This window comes from Macaca mulatta, chromosome 3 (assembly GCF_049350105.2).
Source record: "Macaca mulatta isolate MMU2019108-1 chromosome 3, T2T-MMU8v2.0, whole genome shotgun sequence".
NCBI lineage: Eukaryota > Metazoa > Chordata > Mammalia > Primates > Cercopithecidae > Macaca > Macaca mulatta.
Window position 1 is genome coordinate 80,376,814 of NC_133408.1, and position 25,301 is coordinate 80,402,114.

A 25,301-nucleotide genomic window follows, 5' to 3' on the forward strand; every position below is an offset into this window, starting at 1 on the left:
CTGTGTAAAATCCCATCATGGCAATTTTCCCACTGCATTGTAATAGTCTGGCCCTACAATGAGCTCTGTAAAGGGAGGGAAAATGCCTTGTCCACCATTCTATTCTCAGCAAGGCCTGAAACACAAAAGGCGCTCAATACATATTTATTGAATAAATAAATAATAAAGTAGAAACCCTGAAAAGCTTTTATCTTTTCCTAAATGCTATTTTACTCACATGGTTTTACATTTTTCCATTCTGCAACACACAGGAGAATCCCCAAACAACAAAGACAAACTGATAGGAATGGTCCTAATATGTGTAAAACCTAAATATAACTGACACACTATTTTGGTAAATCCCACACTTAATAATCCCTCACTGATGTAATGATTACAGTGTCAACCACATTATACATACAAATGGTATAGCCTGATAGAGACAAAGCAGGCCATTATTTCTCAAGGAGTGATTTTGTTAAGGTTTCAACGCAGATAAACAAAATGGTTCATCTGACCACTTTCCTGAGGCACAGGAAGTTACCAGTAATAGTGTATCAGAGCATCACCATCACAACTGTTAATATCATCATAGTAATCACTATCATCACCATCATCATCATTTCCATCATTACCTTCACTATCATCACCAACAACACCATCATCACTATCATCACCAACAACACCATATCACTATTATCATCTCCATTGTAATCATCATCACAATCATCATTACCTCCACCATCATCTCCATTATCATCATCACCACCATCATTGCTATCATCTCCATTATCATCACCATCATCACTATCATCTCCATTATCATCACCATCATCACTGTCATCTCCATCATAATCACCATCATTACTATTATCTCCATCATAATCAGTCTCATCACTATCATCATCTTCATCATCATCACCATCATCACTATTTTCCTGATCATCTCCATCATTATTACTATCATCTTTATTACCATCAAGATCACCACTATTGTCATCACCATCATCACTATCGCCTTAATCATCATTACTATTATCTCTAGTATTATCACCATCATCACTATCATCCTCTCCATCATCATATCTCCATCATCATCACCATCATTACTATCATCTACATCATCATCACTATCATCATCTTCATCATCATCATCACCTTCATTACTATCATCTCTATCATCACCATCACCACTATCATTATCTTCATCACCATTATAACTATCATCACCATCATCATTTCTGTCATCATCATCACCATCATCTCCATCATCACTATCTTCACCATCATCATCATATCATCAGCATCATTATTTTCTCACCACCATCATCATCACCATCAACATTACTATCAGTATCATGCTGATAAACAGTGAACTGCATCTCCCACTTATACTTCTTCTACTCTTTCTATATTTATAATGGCTATTTACCTATTCCCAAACTGTGTCAGTTTTAATTGGAAGAATAAATCTGTGTGCTAGATTGAGTGAACCTGTGTAAATATCACTCTTAAAAGACAAAGCCTAAATTGTGGCTTATTGACATATACTCCAAATATGTTGTTATTGTCATAATGAAACCCTATCTATTCGTTTTACTCAGCATTCAGAGTTTATAAAAAACGAGAAAGAGTGCTATGAGTTTTTTTCTCCAAAGATTAATTCAAAAAGTATATAAAAAGTAAAACTTACAAATGTCTCTGTATCTGGGAGGTTCTTGAAAACGAAGTACTGTCAGAATTATAAACAGGATACAAGGCCAGAAGAATTCAGCAAGGAAAAGGACCTAGAAAAATTTTTTAAAAAACAATACCACTTGAATAAATTATAAAATATTACAATATTTTCGTCTATTGAAGGAGGTCATTGTAATCCCTGCTTTGTGTCTCAGAACAGTCATTTGGGACAGGATCCCACAGAAAAGGCCTAGTTTATTTATCATTGCACCCAGATCTGTGACTGTGTCATCTCCTTGTTCTTCTCCCATCAGACCCAGCTTTGCTTCTTTCCTTTTTCTGTATATTTTTATTTATTGCAGAACTTATGACATTAGAGAAATTAAAGAAATAAATAACTTCACCCATATTTCCCATACTTCAACATAGCAACTATTTTTATTTTTCTAATTTCTTTAACGTTTCTGACTTTTTCACCCAAATAGTAATTTTGCTGGCTTTGGTGGTAGCATCCACTTCTCATTTTCCTTCTTTTTATGCATATTTTTCAATATTGCCTCATGAGGTTTATAACTATCAGCTTACTTGTTGCATAAAATTCTTACCTAATGAATACGCCATAATTCACACATTCTTCTATTAAGGAACATTTTGTGTATAAATAATCTTTCATTTGAATTATTGTCTTAAAATTAGAATAAACTCCTAAAACTAAGATTACTGGAGTAAAATCTCTTGACACAGACTACAAAAGAGCTACTTGAAATGATTGCAATAATTTGTACAACCTTAAATTTTCAAAGTTAAAAGAAAATGAACTGCCATTGACACATGGAATTTAATCATTTGAGGAAAAAATCACCAACTATAAGGTATAGCTCAAAAAATTAATAGAGAAGCCTCAATTATCATAAAATTAATTTTACTGTCATCGTTCTTTACTTTTTTTATGGTGGATAATCTTGTACTGAATTCAGATGACATCATTTTACAAATACAAAAGTTTATAGCCAGACAAAAAATAGGCAAGCTATTGAACAAATGCACAAACAAAAACCTAAAAATCTGCAAGTTAAGAATGCTCCATCAAACACCGAAGAGGATGTCTTACTCTTTCAGATTCCCAGTTATAATGTTTTGAACTAACATGAACTTCTGGTCACTTTGGTTTCTTTATTCTTTGAACTGCTATGGTCATATCCCATTACAGTAATCCTTCCCTGTAGGCAGATCTAAATGTGACCAGATGAGTGGCCTAAAGCCATCAAGACAAAACACAGGTGGAAAAGAGTTTTTCCATCCCTGGTGTAATTAAAGAAGAAAAGAAATCACCTTCTTTGGCCGAGCATGGTGACTCACACCAGTAATCCCAACACTTTGGGAGGCTGAAGCAGATGGGCCACTTGAGGTCAGGAGTTCAAGACCAGCCTGGCCAACACGGTGAAATCCCATCTCTACCAAAAATACAAAAAAAAAAAAAAAAAAAAAATTAGCCAGGAGTGGTGGCACACACCTGTAATTCCAGCTACTCGGGAAGCTGATACAGGAGAATTGCTTGAACCCGGGATGTGAAGGTTGCAGTGAGTCAAGATCGCAACACCCTGCACGCCAGTCTGGCAACAGAGTGAGACTCCATCTCAAAAAAAAATTAAAAATTAAAAATAAATCACCATCTTTGAAATAATCCATGAGGAGGTATTTCTTGTGCCAAAAAGTGCATCATGATTAAAAAGTTCTCTGACACAGTCCTGAAACCCAGTTTCACACATTCTGATAACAAAGAAAATGTCTGCAGATTGCCCTCTGGTTCAAGGGACCACAATTAAACTATAAAGAAAGGTCAAGGACACTCAGGAGATAACTATTTATTTAAGTCATTTTGGTCATTCTCTGTAACAAATTAATAAGTTACAGGAGTATTGGGGTAGGGAGGCGGTGGGGGAAGATTCTATCATTAATTCTGACTGAATATACATAAGCAAAATAAAAAATATACCTCATATTAAATGATAACTTGATAGCATTAAGAAGAATAAACACATAATTTTCTTGGGTTTTTTGTTCTTTTTCATTTTTAATAACATATGATAGCTATTTTTAAGACAAGCAGTTATAAAGAAAACAGAAAATGGTTTATAGACCCAAGACTCATATAACCTTTGAATTATAAATATGTAAACAAACATATGTATGGTTGAGAAATTTTAAAAGAACACAAAAATTACAACCATTCTCCTATAGGATAAACTATCTATTTACAAAATACATGTATATGTATTATGTGTTAGAACCAATTTTCCATAACAGCATTTATAGTTCTACCTTGTTACTTTTAAAGACTACATAATATTCCACTGTAGGATTTTATTTATTTAACCAATCGCTTCATCATGAAAATTTGCATGTTTTTCTCTTTGGGGCCAGTGATATTATGAGGTATTTTTTGTTTGTTTGTTTGTTTATCAATTAGGGTGGTATTTACTTAGAAGAGAAGCATTTCCGCTTGACATTGAAAACTCTCTTAAGAGTATTTCTAAATGTTTTACATTACATGACACTATTAAAATATTACAACTAGGAAAATTTTGCTCAAGTTTGCAACAGTTTTCTTGAAAAGGTAAAGGCCATCAAAGTCAGACACATGTGTAGCATGCATTTTGGTCCAAAACCACCAAATATATTACTCTATTATAGTTGATTACAGATAGCAGAACAGCAACATACTAAAACCAATGCACATTATGAAATCAAGTAGATGCAATTCAGTGAATCCCAACTTTTAACTTCATGACGTTTTATTTTACATATTTGGCTGACTTTTGTAAGTATATCCATGAGGTACCATTGCTAAATGGGATTACTGCACTAAAGTGTATATGATTTTTAATGTAGATTTTTAATTTGGATGGATATAACCAAAATGCCCTCATTAAAAACTAAACCAATTATCATTTACTCTGATTACACTTTCAATAACACCTAGGATTAACAAACTTAATTTTTTGTCAAGCTGATATGCAAAAACATAATAATAACTTTAATTACTTAGATCAAGCATTTTTCATAATTTAAGCATATAATAATTCGTTGCCTATTAATTCTTTGTTCTTCCAGTTTCCTATTTTTCAATTAAGTTGTTCTTTATTTTTACTGACTTAAAAAGCATCATTTTCTATTTAATTTTTTAGGTAGAGAATTCAGCCTTTTCATGGCTTATAGTATTACAAATATTTTCTCCAATTTTGTATTTGCCTTTTTATTGTCTAAATCGTTCATGCCATTAATTTATCGATCTATTATTTATAGTATCCGGATATTGTTCCCTTCACACCAAGACAACATCATTTAAAGGACCCTGCCAAAGCCAAATTAAAATAGTCAGTAGCAACTCTAAAATCACAAACATTTATCAGTCCAGTCTTAAAAATCAACAGTCTCTAGTTTCAAATGAAAATAATATTGGAAGAAAATCTTATCGTTGAGATCTCTAAGGATCTTGAAATAATAACAGAATTCCAATTAAACCTAAAAAACAGTATCTCAGAGTGTTTTGTTTACAAGCTGGTCACTGGACCTTCTGAAAAGCACAAGTGAAAAAATATCTTTCATTGTTCTGAATCTGAAGTTGCTCCATTCAAGAAAAAAGCAGCCAGACACCAGTTCTGCTGCGTCATTTTCCATTGTGCCTGAGTGAATCACCCTTTCATAAGACTATTTCTCTCCGGGGTGCAAAGGCAGCCTTCCCTTTCTCATCACATTTTTATGTGACGTTTTTCTTCTTATGTGTCATTATTATCCTTGAATCTTGCTTAACATTTTGAATCTTATCCCTGTTAAATAGGAATGCTGTCTGATTAATGCTAGGGTTTCACCGTATCTCCCACATCTCAGATCGTCCAGTGCTGACTTCTTAACACCAGGAAGTGACCCAAGCAGAAGCAGAAACTGGCACTTCTGCTATCCAAATGGCACTGACGCAGATGCTGCCACAGGCTCTCCTCTCAAGAAAAATAACCGTCTGGTAAACCTATTAGCAGTTAACAAAATAATGCCCCCCACTACCAAACCACCACAAAGCCCTCCTACTCTTCCAGGAGAGAAGCTCCGACCAGCAGAGTGTGGAAGTGCTCAGACCTGTACCCCGGCACTTCCCATCCGCAAGGCACTTCTCACCACGAATTTCGTGGATGCCTAGATCCCTGTTCCACTCCCATTCCTCTCACCCTGTGGCCCGAGCACGAACATAAACCTTTCCATCGTTCCGTCCACACAGCTGAGCCACAGTGGCATTTGGGAAGACATTAGCAATACATACAGATGAACATGTACACAAAAAGGACTTCTGCGTAAAATGATACATTGAAACTTCCTCACAGACTTTTTCTTCTTTCAGACAAAATGGGTGGGGTGGGGGAGAGAAAAGAAAATAAATTAGAGGAGGCAGGAATAAACGTGTATTTGCCTAATACAAAAAAACTACCAGAACGGAAAAAAAAAGAAAGAAAGAAAGAAAAAATGTTTCTAGAGCAGATTAGGTAAGCTTACCATGCCTCAACCGCGACTCAGTTGACAATCTCTAAAGCTATAACAAAGTCCCCTCACAATCCTGGTAACTATCCCCAGTACCCATCCATGGAGATGAGCACCCCAAAGGAGTCTCCTTATCTCCTGCTTCTAATAGAGGAGTTGGAAAAACTGCTACCGAGAATGATCAAATAAACAAGGAAAGTGAACAATGAGGCTGACTCTTGGGGAAGCCTCTAGGACTACATACAAAATGTGAGAAGAATCCAAAGCTGGAGAACCATTTCCGCAACTAGATGAACTGAACATGGCATAAAATGTTGAACAATTTTTCAAAGGAGAGCACAGAGCCCAACTGGTCTAATAAAGAAGGTTGTATTGCATCTCAGATGATTTCCCTCACTCTTCTCCCTGGCCCTCATGACCATTTCCAATCTTCTCCTTCTATAGATGATTAGAGCATACAGGATATGCTCAGGGATCACACTAGATATTGAGGGAGAAATAAAACTCATCCCTGATTTATTGAAAAGAGAGTCAAGAACAAATATAATACCTGGGCTGAACTCCCCAACCATGGGTGGCAATAAAACAAAGTGCACAGCTCCTATCTAAACATTAGGAAGGAAAGAAACCAACAAAAACAGATAAAGCAAACCAAATAAAGTTATAAAGCATGCCTGGATAAGAAACAACTCAAATAAAATGAAGAATTTCTTTACAAGTGCCTCATTAAGAAGAACACTTTAATAAGGACAAATATTCAGAATACAAGGGCTCAAAAAAATATATAAACAAATAAGTGAAAAAAGAGATTGTGGATCTAAGGAAAAACAAAAAACAAAAAAAATCATCACTGTGGAATGTTAAATGATTTACAAACCATAAAAAGAAAATACATACTAGTTAAATTTCAACTTTTGGAATAAGAAACAGCTTACAATAACAACAATGATTTTTAAAAACCTTTTAAAGGCAAAAATATTAAGACACAAAAGCTAATATATTTGAAAAACAAAGACTATACAACATAAGGAAAATTGGCATCCCCAAAGTAAACAATCCAACAAATGGAATAAAATATTTTTTGAAGTTATTCCTCAAAGATATAAGATAGCACAATTTCCCTGAAATAGAGAAGATTTCATCTGCAGAATGAAAGCATATACTGTATTTCAGAAAAATAAAACAAGTCATAGTTAAACTATGGCCATTAAACTTCAAGCTATTGAACTTCAGAAACAAAGACTACTACAGGTGTCTAGACAGACAAAAAAAAAGAAGGCAACTCACTAACAATAAGAGAAAAAATTCAGTCTGGCCTTAAACATATCCTCAAAACATTCCACGTTAGATGCGAATGCATCAATATTTACAAAGTTCTAAGAGAAAAAAGTAGGATTAAGAAAAATGGCAACCAACAAAATGGCCTTTAAACAACAAATTTTGCAAATACATATGTATATATGTTTGTGATATATATATAGAGAGAGGGATTGATATATTTGATTTCAAAAAATGCTATATGTTATTTAGAATGGATACAATTAAAATATAAGGACATAGAATCGTTAAAATTAAAGAGACGAAAAAGATATGGTAGACAAATATTAAACAAATTAGTTATGTTAATATCACACAAAGATTTTAAGACACAGAATGTTGTTATCCTTGTCAATATATAAGGATATCAATCAATGATTGAGAGGATTAATACATAACAAAAAGATTGATACCAAAAAACTATAATAATGTAATGCATGTGTATACTTAATAATTTAGCCTCAAAATATATAGCACAACAATTGCACCATATTACAATATTATATTACAGGAAGAAAATTCTGAATTTACTTTCACAGGAGGAGAATCCAATACCTACCTCACAATAACTCTCTACAATAGCAAGTATTAATCAAAAAAGGTGTTTTAAAATAACATATGATTTGTATTATCAACAAAAGATAAAGCATCTGGGGGAAAATTTTAACTAAAGTATGTGCAATTATTTCATGAAGAAAATTATAAAACTTTATTGAAAGACAGCAAAGAGAAGCTAAATATATGAACAGATGAATATCATTACTGCATTAAAAAAAACTCCATACCGGATGGGCACGGAGCCTCACACCTGTAATCCCAGCACTTTGGGAGGCCGAGGCGGGCAGATCACGTGAGGTTGGGAGTTCAAGACCAGCCTGACCAACATGGAGAAACCCCATCTCTACTAAAAATACTAAATTAGTCGGGCGTGGTAGTGCATGCCTGTAATCCCGGCTACTCAGGAGGCTGAGGCAATAGAATTGCTTGAACCCAGGAGGCGGAGGTTGCAGTGAGCCAAGATTGCGCCATTCTGCTGCAGCCTGGGCAACAAGAGTGAAAGTCCATGTCAAAAACAAAACAAACTCCGTATCATAAAAATGTTAATCCTACCCAGATTGATCTATAGGCTCGATGCAATTCTAATGGAATTCCTAAAAGGTTTTTGTTTGTTTTACTTGTTTTGATTTTGCTGCTGTTATCATACTTAATGAGCTGATTCTAGAATGTATTTGGGAGAACAATGATCAAAAATACCCAAGACAATTTTCATCAACAGGTTGAAAGAACTTGTCTTTTCACATAACAAAGCTATGTAAAATAATAGTAATTAAAACACCATGCTATTAGTTTCTTAATAAGCAAAGTAACCTTTGAAACAGCCTAGGAATAGAGCTGTGCATATTTGGAAACTTGACATACGAGAATGGTGGTTGACAAATCAAAAGGAGAATAATTTCTTCTGCAACAAATTGTGCTATAAAACTGGTTATTCTGAAAGTAGAGATGGAGGGGGCAGGCATAGATTAGGTCTTTGTCATCATCACATACAAAACTCTAAATGTGAAAAAAAAAAAAAAAACTTCCAACCTAGGCAACATGGAGAAACCCCATCTCTACAAAAAATACAAAAATTATTCAGGCATGATGGTGTGCCCTTATAGTCCCAGCTACTTGAGGGGCTGAGGCAGGAGGATTGCTTGAGCTCAAGGAGTTGAGGCTACAGTGAGCTGTGTTCTCACCGATGCACCCTGCCTGGATGACAAAGTGAGACCCTGTCTCAATAAAAAATAAAAGAAACTTTCTTTTTATTTTTTTTTAGATAATCTTGCTCTGCCAACCAGGCTGCCATGCAGTGGCACGATCTCAGCTCACTGCAACCTCCACCTCCCAGGTTCAAGTAATTATTCTGTCTCAGTCTCTCAAGCAGCTGGGATTACAGGCATATGCCACCATGTCCGGCAAAGTTTTGTAGTTTTAGTAGAGATGGGGCTTCACCATGTTGGCCAGGCTGGTCTTGAACTCCTAACCTCAAGTGATCTGCCCTCCTCAGCCTCCGAAAGTGCTGGGATTACAGATGTGAGCCACCGCACCCAGCCAAAAGTAAAAGAAACTTTAGAAAAATGTTCAGAAGGAAACATACAGTTTTCTTTATATTTTGTTTATGCTTAAATAAGACACAAAAATCATAAACAAAAGAAACAAGCTATTTACAAATTTAAAATCTCTGTTCTTCAGAAAAGCCATCTGAAGAGTGGATAGACCAACCATAGACTTAGAAGGATCCATTTCAACATATATAACTGACAATGGAGTGTCTGTAATACCTACAAATGCCTACAAATCAATGAGTAGGAAATGATAGAATCAAACACAATCAAAAGAAATGATCAGATAGGAGCAAAATATGAACACCTTATATGATGCGCAGTTTCAGTAGTACTCAAGCAGATGCAAATTAAACCCCAATGAGATCATCATTTTATATCCACCAATTCGGGAAAATGTAAAAAGTCTGACAATACTCATTGTCAGTTACCATATGGATAAACAGGAACTTTGGACAGCAATTTGACAATATTAGTAAGCTAAACCCAATAATTTAATAACCATGTAGTAAATTGAACCATATTAATTTTGTTAGATTAGACTGGTTTCAACCTTAAGAAAACCATATGATTTAACCAAATACACAGTTGTTAAGAAGGGATTATATACGTGAACCAAGCGGTATGCTCAATGCTCAAAAGTGTTTACACAGCATTCATCGTTTTTGTGAAAGAAAAAAAAAATTGGAAGTCATGCAAAACCCATCAATGGGAGAATAGATCAATAAACTGTGGTGTACTAAAGCCATAAAAATAAGTGTTTTCACTCATTCATTCATTCGGAATTGTGTACTACGTCAGGCACTGTTACAGGGACTTGGGAAATAGCAGTGAACCAACATGACCTAGTTTCTGTCCAGAAGGATAGAATGAATGTCCTTGTGAAACTAAATGAAGCAGAGCCATACACAACTCCTGAATGAGGCTTTCCTGGGAATTCAGACGTGAAGACCAAGCCCTATCCTTAAGTAGTTCGTCCACATAACCATGGAGCATTTGCAAGCACTTGCTCATTCATTATTTCATCCTCACAACAACCAGTGAGATAGGTAATACTGTGCCAGTTTTACATCTTGCATGTCATAAAGTTATTATTTCGTGCAATATCTTGGAACTAATTTGTGATGGTACCTGGACAGAAGTTCAGGCCCACAGATTAAATATGTAATTTTCCATCTGTCTTGAACAAACAATTTCCAAACTGAGTTTAAATACGTTTTTAAATCCTCCAAGTGGCTCATGCGGTATGTGATTTGGTTGCAACTAAAAACCACAAATAATAAAACGCTTAGGTACAAAAATAAAATTGTAAATGAATAAGAAAGAAAGAGAGCCTTTCAAAGGGAGGAGCTAGCCAGAAGATCTCATTGTCTGAGAGAAGAGGAAAACACCATAAGTTTAGAATATCAAGGAAGCTAAAGTAAAGCACATAATTAGTCTGTTGCCCTTGTCTCTGGAAACAAAGGGCTTTGAAGGAAGCATGAAATTCTATTGTGTCTCTTTGGGGCATTTGGGGCCTCCAGATGCCAACCTCTCAAAAGAGGGGACTTTCCCAGATGTATTTTGAAGTTCTTATTGTTAAGCACTGCAGGAAAACACAGTCCAGTGTTCACACAAGGGGTTCCAACAAAGCACAAGTCAAAGCTAAGAGAGAGTCCAAGTGCCAAATAGCAATATAGTTACAGTTGATCTGCCTAGATCCTTTACACTTAGAAGTCCAGGCTTCCAAACGTCTCTCCATCAAAGTCCAAAATTCCTTCCCCAAGTAAACTTTTTGCAAACCTTTTAGTTAGTTGGATACTGATAGAAAGAAATAAACCAATTTTTTCTTCTTTCTCTCTTTTTTTGTGAGAAGTAGCGTTGTTTTTTGGCTTTCTATTGAAAAATAATTGCTTTTCTTTCAAAATGCATTCAATGAACACTTATTTAGCACTTTCTCAAACATCGAGCTAGAGACTTTGGCATTATAAAGATGAATGAGGAATAATTTCTCCACTCAAGTACTCAAAGGAGACACACAAATAATCAAAATGAAGTATGAACACTGAAAGGAGATGCATATTGGTATAACCTTTCAGGAAGTCAAGTAAGCAAGATGTTTTAAAATTGTGAGATGTGCATGCTCTTCGACCCGAAGATTCTCATTTGATAGATTTTTCATGAGGAAACAATTGGGAAAGTATCTAAAATAGGTATAAAAGAGTTATTTTAATATTGTTTCAATTGCAAAAAAACTAGAAATTAAGCATCAATCGTTAGGGTATTGATATAGCATTTTCAGCTAAACACAACTATTTTTAATGGAGCTAAATATATACATTTATGGACATTTTTTGAATCCACAATTATGATGACCGAGTTAGAATGTTTGCACTAGTGACTTAGGACGTAGTGCTTTTTCTACCATGGCTGAGTGCAGGTACTCTATGGAAAGCCACAGCCACAAGGAAACTAGCAGGGAGGTAGGTATACAGGACATCAAGCAGTATACTCCTTCCACTGGCACCCTGGAGTCAGCCAAGAAGACTCCAGGGAATGAGGAAAGAGGAATGGTGAGAGGATGCTCTCATCCCAAGCTCCTATTTATATTTAAATGGAAATATAACCAAAATACCAATTGAATAAATTATTAAGTCAAAATGTCTCTAAAATATAATTGGTAAGTAAACATGTTTTTAAAAACAAGTATTTCCTAAGAAGAAAGAAGAGCTATGAAAAATTCTAATGCTACAAAATATTAGAACATAGTATGACATTTCAGTGCTTTAAAAAATGTAAAATTGGTGCAAAACAGAAATGTAAATATACGCAGTGGCATGGGAAGTCCAAAAAGAGGCCCTACTACTTTTATTTTATAACAAAATGACCTTTTATGTACAAGGAGGTAAAAAAGAGTGATTTAACAATGACATTAGGCTATTTGAATGGAGACTTTAAAAAAAAAAAGATAAATTAAAACATTATACAACTCAAAAGTAAATGAAAGTGTAAAAAAGGGTAATTTTAGTAAAACAAAAAGAGAGCAGAAAATTGATCAAAGTTATGGATGAGTGAAGTGTAATTTCAGCAGTTTTGAAATTACAAAAGACATGTTTCAAAGAAAATGAAAAGATATTTTAAGATATACGAATTGTCAAGTCTGAACACTAAAAATAAGAAAAAAAGAGGATAACTAAACAAAGAAATACTTGTCATGCATGTAATCACCAGGCTTCTAATGACACAACTGGAAAGAATTCGATGGGCAAGTTATAGAAGGAAAAAATAGAGAAAAAAGTTAATTCTTACACTAACTCCTTAAAATAGAAAACCAAGTAAGCCTTAATACATGTACTGTTTGCAAGCACAGACCACACTGAGTCAAGGACAATACAACACTGGACGCATCGACTGGCTTTACATGAACTGTGCATCCCTTCTGAGTAGACGCCAGTCAACAGATGGCATGAACCCAAAAAGGGTTAGTAATTCGAGTTCCCTTTGGATTTAGCCATATTACTACTTAGAATCTGGGGTTTTTTGTTTGTTGGTTTTGTTTTGTTGTTGGTGGGTTTTGTTTGTTTGTTTGTTTCATTTCATTTTGTTTTGTTTGAGATGAGGGCTCACTCTGTCACCCAGGCCGGAGAGCTGGAGGGGGATAGTGACTCACCACAACCTAGAACTCCTGGGCTGAAGCAATCCTCCCGCCTCATCCTCTCTAGTAACTGAGAATACAAGCGTATGCCGCCACATCTGGCTTAGAATTTATTAAGAGATGTCCAGCATCTGCTGGGCATGGTGGCTCATGCCTGTAATTCCAGCACTTTGGGAGGCCAAGGCAGATGGATCACCTGAGGTCAGGAGTTCGAGATCAGCCTGGCCAGCATGGTGAAACCCCATCTCTACTAAAAATACAAAACAAACAAAAAACAGCCAGGCATGGTGGCTGGCACCTGTAATCCCAGCTACTCAGGAGGCTGAGGCAGGAAAGTTGCTTGAACCCAGGAGGTGGAGGTTGCAGTGAGCTGAGATGGCGCCATTGCACTCCAGCCTGGGTGACAAGAGAGAAACTCCATCTCAAAAAAAAAAAAAAAAAAGATATCCAGCATCAATATAATGTGATGTATCAAAAGAATAGTATGTTAGGATAATCGAATTACCACCGGAAACAAGGAAATCCCGCAACAGAAGCAGTAAGGGCAGCGCCTAACCCCACCTGGAATTTGGGATTCACACCACCCATGCCAATGTGTGTTGTAGACACGGAGTTCAAGGCTGTGCTGTGGCAATACGTCCAGTAGTTCCTGACACCCCTAGCATGTGCAAGAGTGTTTCCTAATTCTCATAGTCTGGTGGCATTTGTTCCTAGCTCACCCGCTCCAATCTTCATCAGATACATTCAGAGTGCTGTATTGGTGTTGTTTACTCGAGAAACCTGTCCAGAAGCGCCAGGGGCTCAGGCATCAGATAAAATCGAGTCTCAGCACAGCTCTGCTGCTTCCCCTCAAATGGGCCTGTGCAAGTTAACCACCCTTCCTGGCTCATTTTCTGTAGCTGTGAAATGGGAGTAAGAAGTTCTGTCATGCAGGGTGTGCGAAATCGGACTGATATCCTGGTCTCAAGTGCATGATTGTTGGCAGGGAAAAAGAGCATACTCTGACACCATCTGGCTCAGCCGATGTGACAAAGTGCAGAAGGAGAGAGTGTGCTGTCAGGGCCTGCCAGGATCACAGCACAGCGCTATTTTAGCTTCCATCTGGGATCTTTTGTAGCAGCCCCCGTGAGCTGCCACTCAGACGTCATTCCGTGGGTCCGGAACAGGGCACCGTACCTCCTGGCTGCTTCCCTCTCATCCCTAAGGAATGGTTATTTTCCAAGTAGGTGGGCACAAGAACACACAGGCTCAATTCTCCCAGGAGCTCCAAGTTCAAACCTGGAGGATGACAGGTGCTTTCTGGCCGGGACAGCCCCAGAATCAGGTAGGACCAGGCACAGGTGCTACCCCTCAAGGGACCCCTCTGGCGTAGCCAACAGCAGGCAGCTGGGGAGGATTAAATCATCCCTGACAGGAATGAAGCAGAGAGAGGAGAGGACACTCACTGACCTCGGGCAAGGTTTCCTTGAAAAGAGCCCCCAGAGTTCCAAATTGAAAAAAGAAATGTGCCTTTCACGAGGACCAGTTCCCCAATCAACAGCCTCAGCCTCCAATACAATCTCATAAAAACAAGGCTTAAGGCTGCCTTTGCCTCTGGTCTCTCACATTATTGTTACTGTGATGGTTTTGTTGTTGTTTGTTGTTTTTAAAACCTTTCCTGTAATTGAAAAACCCTGGCCTATCTGGGCCAAAGTAAATAACTATGCCAGGGAACTGCAGGCTTCCCAAGGAGAGCTGCATTCACAAGTAAGAAGGAAAAGCCTCTTGGGAAAATAAGTCTTTGTTTTATTGTTATTATTTTTGGTTTTCGTTTTGCACAGAAGCCACGTAAATCCACCATCCTAAATAAAATCTCCCAAACCTAGCTTTTTGATGATCTTGTCATTTTCTCTCCAATATGCTGGTAACAATTTCAGCAAAAGAGTAACCTAGAGAGAATTATTTTCTCTTTTCAGCCTAACAGTCAAATTGGTAAATGAGAAACTGGGTGACTTGTCTTTGAAATCCAGTCAGTTTTCCATACCTTTAGAAGACTGGATACTCTCACATTCTTTTTTTCTCATTTTATTTTATTTTATTTATTTTTACTATTTATTTATTTATTTATTTACTTATTCTCTTTTTGAGATGGAGTCTCGCTCTGTCGCCCAGGCTGGAGTGCAGTGGCTGGATCTCAGCTCACTGCAAGCTCCGCCTCCCAGGTTTACGCCATTCTCCTGTCTCAGCCTCCCAAGTAGCTGGGACTACAGGCGCCCACCACCAGGCCTGGCTAGTTTTTTGTGGGTTTTTTTTGTAGAGATGGGGTTTCACCATGTTAGCCAGGATGGTCTCGATCTCCTGACCTCGTGATCCACCTGCCTCAGCCTCCCAAAGTGCTGAGATTACAGGCATGAGCCACCACACCCGGCCACTTTTTTTTTATTTTTTTGAGACAGAGTCTCGCTCTGTCACCTAGGCTGGAGTGTACTGGTGTGATCTTGGCTCACTGCAGCCTCTGCCTCCCAGATTCAAGTGATTCTCCTGCCTCAGCCTCCTCCGTAGCTGGGATTACAGGCACACACCACCACGCAAGGCTCATTTTTGTATTTTTACTAAAGACGGGGTTTCACCATGTTGGCCAAGCTGGTCTCAAACTCCCAACTGCAGGTGATCCGCTCACCTCAGCCTTCCAAAGTGCTGGGATTACAGGTGTGAGCCACCACGCCCAGCCACTATTCTCACATTCTTAAACTCAGACAACAATGCAGGACAAAAGAGATGCTTACTGCACAGCCAGACTCTTAATGATACGCTGAGACGCTTTCACTGTGCAAGGAGTTCCCTCACTGCCCTTCAAAGTTGTGTTTTTATACTTGGTTGTTTATTCAATCACTAGTGCTTTGAGAGAGGGTGTAGGAGGAAAATAAAGCTAAAATTAAAGGTTTAGAAGCAAATTAAGATCAATTGAAATTAAAGAAAAGGCACTGCTGATACCATGGTTGTGAACGGGGAAAACCAGGCCAACCAACCCCAAACAGCTTAGTAGAGGCCAGCCCATGCCAAAAAATATATATATAAAGGGAGGTTTGCTTTTCATTAATTCGATTTCTGAACTGCTTTTCCTAGATCACTGCTCTTAGTAAACCTGACAAACACTCAAATGGCCCGCAGTGGCCTTGCAGTGAGGCAGTTTCCTACCAGGGTCCAGTGCAAGGTGAGTCCTGAAGGCCAGGGCAGCCCAGGCCAAGCCCCAAGATCCCACGGGCTCCCGATTTAATGACAAGTGGGAAGATCATCAACTTTATCTTCTCATCTAGCCAAACAGAAGTTGAATTCCTCTACATTTTATGAAAGAGCCCTCGGTGGGAGCTTCGAGTTATCAGGAGTTCCATCGCACCTGCACTGCTGTATGACTGCAGCCAGAGACAAAGAAGCCATCTTGTCAGTCATCCGCGTGGCCTAATCGCAAGAAATGTGTCACTTCTGTGTAAGTGCTGGAAACGAGAGTAGTTCAAGGGCTCCCACACCACCTGAGGACCCTCTCGCCTCTCACTGCCAATCTTGTTCCGCAGTGCTGGAGTCTGCAGCTGAGCGGGTTTGTATATGGAGCGCCCCTGGGTGTGGGCCGCTGCTGAGAAGTGGAGCAGAAAGTGCACTGGCTCGCAGGTGGCTGCTCAGCAGCACCCCAGCGCCACTTCTGACCCGCAGCTAGTGAGGATGCCCTGACCCCAAGGACCTCTAGACATAGGAGCAGTGCAAGACTAGTTAGTTCAAGACTTTTCCCGGCTGGGCGTGGTGGCTCACGCCTGTAATCCCAGCACTTTGGGAGGCCGAGGCGGGCGGATCACGAGGTCAGGAGATCGAGACCATCCTGGCGAACACGGTGAAACCCCGTCTCTACTAAAAATGCAAAAAATTAGCCGGGCGAGGCGGCGGGCGCCTGTAGTCCCAGCTACTCGGGAGCCTGAGGCAGGAGAATGGCGTGAACCCGGGAGGCGGAGCTTGCAGTGAGCCGAGATCGCGCCATTGCACTCCAGCCTGGGCGACTAAGCGAGACTCTGTCTCAAAAAAAAAAAAAGACTTTTCCCAACTCTGACTATGAGAGAGATCAGGCACCTCACCTCACCTTTTACTTTCTGGCATCAAATTTGACAACAAATAGTTGATGAGCTATAACATGTAACTATGCAAAACCAGCAAAAATCCAACCTCTAAAACAATGTCCAGAAGAAATAAGAGCTACTTTACTTCTGAGGCTTGATATCTGTAAATTTTTTTCAATTTCAGAAAAAGACAGAAACTGTAGCTAGCAGGATTAGTGTTTGCAAAATAAAAGTATTCTTTGTAACACCAAGTTCAGTTTTTAGCACCTGATTTCGGTAATAGACAAAAATCTCAAAGAAATGAGATTTTTTGTTTTAGAAAAGAAAAACACACACACACATATACACACAAAAGCCCTGAGGTTTGAAGTAGTTGAAACTTTAGAATATGTTTCTTTACATCTTAAAGGAAAAAAAGTGATTTCCAAAGTAGTGATCTTGGAAAGCTCTCTCCCTAGCCCCAGGGTAGATTACTAGGAGGTAGATGGGCAGCGGCAGAGCCCAGCAGGGATTCAGCCTGGGTTTGGGTGAGCTGACTCAGGTCTCTCTAATGCTGGTGGGAGGGATGGCATTTGAACTCAGACACTCTAATAGGCTTCCGCGTATTCCCCACAGGCCAGGTCAGAGGATGAACCCTGGTGTGACGCCATAATTCTTATTCATAACTAAAAGAAAGTATGCATTTTATCACTGTGGCCTTTTAAATCAAGAATGTGGTGCTTTATGTATGGTGGACATCTGGGTATCTGTCACTGGGTTCTGGGGTGTGGTTTCCATGGGCAGAAGGATGTTCCTAGTAAAACTGTGGCCAGTGTAGTTTTGTTGTTTCCATTATCCTCTTCCAGCCCATAGCTGGGAGAGAACCATGAGTTTTTTAAAACATTGATGTCCTTGTATTAATCTATGCTTCAACCCTCTTCCACTAGCCCAAGTCTTCAGTAAAATTGGCCAGCCAAACCCAAAAAGCTGATATCACTTACAGGATATCAGCTTTCCTTAATGGAGTAAGGGATCAGAGTCCTGTCCAGTTGGGTGGGGAGGGAAAGGAGTGAGTAGCAGTCACAGGAGGCAAGATTCAGAACAGAGATCCAAAGTGTCAACAGATGTAGGGTCCTGGAGACAACAACCACCCTATGAATGGTCACTGCTCCATGATTTGAAGGATAGATTAGGGGAAGTGTGCCATCCACAGTACACATGCTACAGGCTCAGCTGCTCTGTTCAATATTAAAACATGGGAGAACCCAAATAGACTGCAGAACTAAGAGCTATCCAAGGAGCTTACATTGGCTTACATGATTTTCTTGTTGTTGTTGTTGTTGTTGTTGTTGTTTTTGTTGTTGCTGTTGTTAATTCTTTAAGATAAGAATTAGCTGGTGAAGGTAGCGGGAGGGAGAGTATAGGGATATATTTATTAAAGGATACAAAATTACAGCTAGATAGGAGGAATAAGTTCCAGTGCTCTATATGACTGTAAGATGACTATATAATAACAATGATATATCACGCCTGTAATCCCAGCACTTTGGGAGTCCAAGGCGGATGGATCACCTAAAGTCAGGAGTTCGAGACCAGCCTGGCCAACATGGTGAAACCCCATCTCTACTAAAAATACAAAAATTTGCTGGGCATGGTGGCACGTGCCTGTAATCCCAGCTATTCGGGAGGCTGAGGCAGGAGAATCGCTAGAACCCAGGAGGCGGAGGTTGCAGTGAGCCAAGATCATGCCATTGCACTCCAGCCTGGGTGACAAGAGCAAAACTCCGTATGAAATAATAATAATAATATATCATATAGCTTCAAATTACTACGAGGAGAATATTAAATGTCCCCAACACAAAGAAATAATAAACATTTGACATGACAGATATACTCATTACCCTGATCTGATCACCATACATTATTTGTATTGAAACATCACTATGTACCCTATGAATATGTGCAATTATTATGTCAATTTAAAAAAATTAAAATTAAAATAAATAAAAAGTAAAATAAGTAATGAATTAGATTGGTTTACAGTTAGAATAAAATGTAGAAATTAATAGAAATTCACGTGGAAAAGCATGGCTCGAAGCCACTGAATATTTGACAATGTTGATGGCATTGCACTGGAACTATCCATGGGGACTCCCCTGAGGCATCGTCAACTGCTCTCCACCTGCCCAAAAGCAATGTGTCCTTACCTTGACCCAGAATCTTCCCCAGGAAACTTATTCAAGAGAAATGATCCAGGAGAAGGTGTATCCTTTGTGCATAATGATGTTATTCATAACAATAAGGGCTGGAAAGTACTTTAATCTTCAACATAAGGAAATGGTCAAATAATTATGTGTATCCAACTGATTAACTATTATTCAATAAAACCATTAAATAAGAAGACCACACAGCAACTTTTAAAATGTTAGGCTTCAATATTAAGTGAGAAAAAAGCTATGACTTTAATTACATAAAAATATTGCATTGTGTATGCCTAAGGATAAGAAAAGATCACAAAAGTAAGTTAATTAGGATAATAAAATTTTAGATGACCTTAAATGTTTATCTTTTGGTTTAGTGCTGTTTTTATAATAAATAAAAACCAAGAGGAAAAAATAAATGGTATTAAAATAATGGTAAGAAACTATTTTTTCCAAGAATAGTAGAATTTTAACAATCTATAAGGCTAGGTATTAAGTATGATGGGTACTATTTATCCTTTATTCTATTTTTTTAAATTTTTGTTTGAATCTATAATAAGATTTTCTTGAAGAAACTATAATCATGAAATATAATAAAGATTTTTAAAAAGCAAATGTAAAAGCATATGCTGATTTGCTCTTTATGAATGATACAAATTATTAAATTATCACATGTGTGCTGACACTATGGACATCTATTATGCATCAATTATTTTTTTTAAAAAAAGCTAGGAAAAAAACCAGTAAATGTAAAAACAGACAAGTTTCCTTCATCTAACAAGTAGTTCCTGGCTTTACTCACTAAATAAACATATATTTGAGGCCATTTATTCACTCGGGCAGTTTGGTTTTCCACAGTTCATGCCAACACCTCACTTCCATAGTTCAAAAACAAAGAATTTACAGATTATCATTACACAATGGGAGAATGCTGTGAAAAATAGGTCAGTTTAAAGACATTCACCCAGAGGGGCTTGCCCTCAATATTTCCACTGAAATAACATTAAGATATGTAAACATATTCACATTTTATCCCCCTGGAGTTCTGTTCTAACCCAATTGTGCAAGCCACAAACTGAGAGTTACCCTGTGCCTCCTCCCCTCACAGCCCACAGTTCATGTCCACAGATGTCTGAGGCCACCCATTTCTACCATATAAGAAAATAGCTCCCATACCAGGTACTGTTGCAATCACATGTACAAACTCATTTAATACAAACAATTTCATTTTACAGAGAAGTAGACCAAGTTAAGAAATTGCCTGAAAAAGTAAACTAGTAAGTGGCAGAACTGGGATGTGAACCCAGTCAGGCAGCTCCAAATTCCATGCATGGAACCACTTGTGTTGTTTCCACTCTGTTGCTATTCTAGGCATTGCTATAATGAATAACCTTGTAAAAATATCACTTCCCGTTTGTACAAGGACATCTGTAGGATGTATCCCAAGAGGTGGTTTCATTAAATATTTAATTGCATTTTTTGTTGCTTTTGTCTGAACAGACTATAGCTCCTTGCGGGCCGGGAACTCACTTTTCTTGTTCACCCACTATCTGGCACATAACAGAGATGCATAAATGCTTTATTCCTTCCTTCTTTTACTTATTCAACAAATATTTACTGAACATCCATTGTGTGCTAGGCACTGTTCTGGGTGCTGGACAATATATTGGTGAACCAGTTGGGGAAAATGTCCAGTTCTCATGAATGTAACATACTAATGTAGGATCCAGAGGCAATTGGCAAATAAGAAAATCTGTACTGTATTACAAGGTGATAAATACTAAAGAAAAATAAGGCAAAGAAAGGCGGGATGCAGGAGATACCATTTTAAATAAATAGTTATCAAACAAATAAAACCTTCTGATGAGGATGTTTACCTTAGCAGCAAAAGTAATTGTGAAAATTTTTTAAAACTCAAGTGTCCATTAAGGAGGAGTAGGCAGGCTGGCTACTTCGGTCACCGAACTGTTTTGAGGTTGATAAGCATAAAGCGGAAAGAGCAGTGCCTGGGAACCAACTTCCACCTATAACACTCTTTCATGGGAAACTAGGCTAATTCCCTAAAACAAACTTGCATGTCAATGAAATACACTGTTTATAAATGTAAAACTACCTACACAGACACGAACACATTAACAATCGATGAAGAGCGTCTCACTCCTTTATTCCTGAACTTAAAACTTTTGTACAAACTTTCAACTGAAATTATTTTGACCCTGAAGATCACATAAAAAAGAAAACATCTCCTTTAACATGTATTTTATTTCAAGACAGAGAAATAGAATATTCTGGCTCTGAGATTCAGCAAAATGTAATTCAATGTCAATTACTGAATCTCTTCAAACCGAAGCATTTGTCAGCAGAAAAATCCCGTAGGTTAACTATAGACCTTAAAATCAGAAATGATGTAGGTAAATTACTGCACATCTACTTCTCCTAAAAATGACATTTATAGGTGTTAATGTTTATATAGTAGCATCAGGAATAAAGTTAATCATAATAATAAGCAATTGATTTCTATTTCATAAAAACATACACTTACAGGATATTTGCTTAAGTACTCACACAAGTTTGATTTGAACAATTCCAATCTGCTTAGAAAACCTTGCTAATGTAATTTAAATAAGTTCTATAACACTAAAGATGTGACCCTACAGGATAACACTGCGTGGACGCGTCATGCCCTGCTCTGGTGAGGCACATTGTGCAGTCTTGTGCTTTGGAGTCAGTACCTTTAACATTCTGTTTATGCATTAAATGCACCAATGCTTTGTTCCTTAAACCTGAGAATTCACTGGTCAGTCGTTACAATGAATGCTTAGAACACAAATTATAGTTCAATTCCACTTGTTTTTTGTTTGCTTGTTTGTTTTTTAGAATTTTTCTAAATTTGCCCTTTTCTGATAAATTATTCAGCTTTTATTTCATGCTGGTCATTAAAGTGTTCAGCTACTTTGACCCTTGGGACAGGTTTTGATTTAAAATAATCCAACCCTCCCAAATTCCCTGCAGCGTGGGTGTTTGTACCTGCCAGGAGGCAGAGGCAGGCAGACAAGAATAGACCCTGATCTCACTTCAGACCTCACTGGAACCCTATGGAAAACCAAGGCAAGCACTCACCGGGTTCCTGAGTCTGCAGAGCCAATTCTTCCACAGCAGGGCTTGGAACTGGTGCCCGGCGTGCCCCATGCCTGCTGCTCCCTGCTTTCAGTCAGGAAGCCTGCCTGTAAGGATGGTGCTTATATCTGCTGGGCTCAAGCGAAGGCATGTTGCCTATTAGTCAATTCTAACAAAAGTGAGTGATGCAAGAGAGATTACTGGTGACTGAATAAAACAGGCATCAGATGTCCCCTCTTGTTTTGCATCTGCTGAGAAATCTTTTCACTAGCCATTCAGTGTTTCGAGAGGGTTGAGTTACAGAAAGCTGCCTTCAGGGACTTTTTTGGGCATACACACATACACACAGAGGGCGCCCTCCCTCTCCAAGAACCCACACAACTGATCTGTGCGACAAGAAGTAATGCCCACATTTATCATTTACTTCTCTTTTTTTCTGGATATTAATTAGATGGAATTTTCCATTATTCTTCTGAAGCATTGGTTATTATACTAATTTGCCAAAATCTTTCAGTTTTGGTGGTCCCATGGCAGAGAGTTTCACGGGAAGGAGATGGAAGCAGTGCAGGTGTCTGGGGGAGTTTGGGGAATGGGTGAATCAAGTTCCACTCTGCTACTGCACCTACACTTCATACTTCTCCTTCACCCATTTCCTCCAAAGGGATCAGGATCTACGTTTCAGATGGTATCAGGTGCAGACGTGACTGGACTCAGCAAGTGGCCTGTGGATTACTTCTGAGTCCTGTTTGATTACTGCACACTTGCACTTTCTAAGTGGCATGATGGATTCAGCTCACCAGCTGGTGGCTTCATAGTCCTGGAAGCCAGGCCCTCTTGAGTTCCTGTTGCCCCCAGTTGTGGTCAGAAGAATTTCAGGCAATGCAGTCTTGTGGTCTTCTATTTCATAAAGCAATTTTCACAAGCTGTGAATGCTCGATAAATGACTTCTGCAATAGTAAACAGGGAATACAGGCTTCAGCAAAGAAATTGACTCAATTATTTTGTAAACTTATTTTTTAAAGGAGGCCTATTTTATTTTATTTTTTGTTACATGACTGGCAGCGCTAGAGTGAAGGCCATTACTTAGCAGGATGGGGCCCAGCACCCATAAGTGGATTTGCCTGATACCCTTATGATGTTCTCCCTTGACCTGTGACTTCTCAAAGGTCTTTGGGGTTGCCTAAGTATTGCTACTCTGGTGCTCTTTGCAGATAACATCTAGAACACCTTACATTACAAGTAATTGTCATAATTTTTAAAAATCTAGTATAAGAGAAAGCCTCCAACCATAAGGTTTTTCTCATTTTATGTTCATAACAGCCAGTTTTTATGCTGCTATGCCAGAATTATGCCAGAGGCATAAAAATTATTTCATCCATTGCTTTCATGGAACAATGCTGTGTTAGGGTTTTCAGATAAACAGAATCAATGGGTGATTGATTGACTGATTGATTGATTATAAGGAATAGGCTCACACAATCATGGAGGTGGGCAAGTCCTAAGATCTGCAAGGTGACTTAGCAAGTCAGAGACCCAAGGAAGCCAATGATATAGTTCCAGTCCAAGTCCAAAGATCTGAGAACTGGAGAGCCAATAGTATAGTTGCCATCCAAAGACTGGGAAACTTGAGATCCAGGACAAGCTGGTATTTCCATAAAGTCTGAAGGCAGAAAACAAACAAAAAAAGCCAGTGTCCCAGTATGAAGCCATCAGACAAAAATAATTATCTAACTTAAGGGAAGGTCAGACTTTTTGTTCTATTTAGGTCTTCAACTAATTGGATGAGACCCACTCACACTAGGGAGGACCATCTGCTGAATTCAGTCTACCTGCTTAAATGTTAATGTCATTTATAAACACCCTCACAGAAACTCCCAGAATAATGCTATCTTTTGTTATATGTTTCAGCCAAGAAAACAAACAAGCAATTAGAGTCCTTCCTAACTCCTTGAGCAGCCACATTAAATGCAGAATCACTGCTTAGTGAGCCCATATTAGCAAATTTGGCCTGATCCAAATTATGTTCCTTCCATCATTATCCCACACCCTTATATCCATTTCCACACATATTCCCCAGATTTCTTTTTTTTTTTTTTTTTTTTTTTTTTTTTTGAGACGGAGTTTCGCTGTGTCGCCCAGGCTGGAGTGCAGTGGCCAGATCTCAGCTCACTGCAAGCTCTGCCTCCCGGGTTTTTACGCCATTCTCCTGCCTCAGCCTCCCGAGTAGCCGGGACTACAGGCGCCCGCCACCTCGCCCGGCTAGTTTTTTGTATTTTTTAGTAGAGACGGGGTTTCACCGTGTTAGCCAGGATGGTCTCGAACTCCTGACCTCGTGATCCGCCCGTCTCGGCCTCCCAAAGTGCTGGGATTACAGGCTTGAGCCACCGCGCCCGGCCAATTCCCCAGATTTCTGCTTGTATACATTAGAAAACTCAAATTGTCCATTTGATGTATAGCACACTTCCTCATGGCTTACACTTTATATCTCCCCTTTGGGTGCTGCTGGGACTTGAATCTAGTTATAGGTCTGAAATGAAAGAGGAATGGTGGTGGGGGTGGGTTCTGAGGAGAAGCAGAAGTGCCTTGCATGGCAACTGCCTCATGTTAGGACATTACAGTTTTCTTAGGCAAGGCAGGGTTAATCTCCTCAGACATGGGGTAAGAGATTGCTTCCACTAGG

The 25,301-nt window shown here is 38.5% G+C and overlaps 1 protein-coding gene across 1 annotated transcript in view; it reads right to left on the minus strand.

Moving 5' to 3' along the window:
- The window catches only part of ABCA13 (ATP binding cassette subfamily A member 13), a 513,939-nt gene extending 490,377 nt beyond the window's left edge, over positions 1 to 23,562 (minus strand). Inside the window, exons 1-2 of the mRNA XM_077997982.1 lie at positions 22,625 to 23,562; positions 1,673 to 1,766 (exon numbers count right to left, since the gene is read on the minus strand). Coding sequence (XP_077854108.1) covers positions 1,673 to 1,766; positions 22,625 to 22,693 — 163 coding nt within the window. The 5' untranslated portion in view covers positions 22,694 to 23,562. The remainder of the gene's footprint in view (positions 1 to 1,672; positions 1,767 to 22,624) is intronic.
- Positions 23,563 to 25,301: the final 1,739 nt, after the last annotated feature.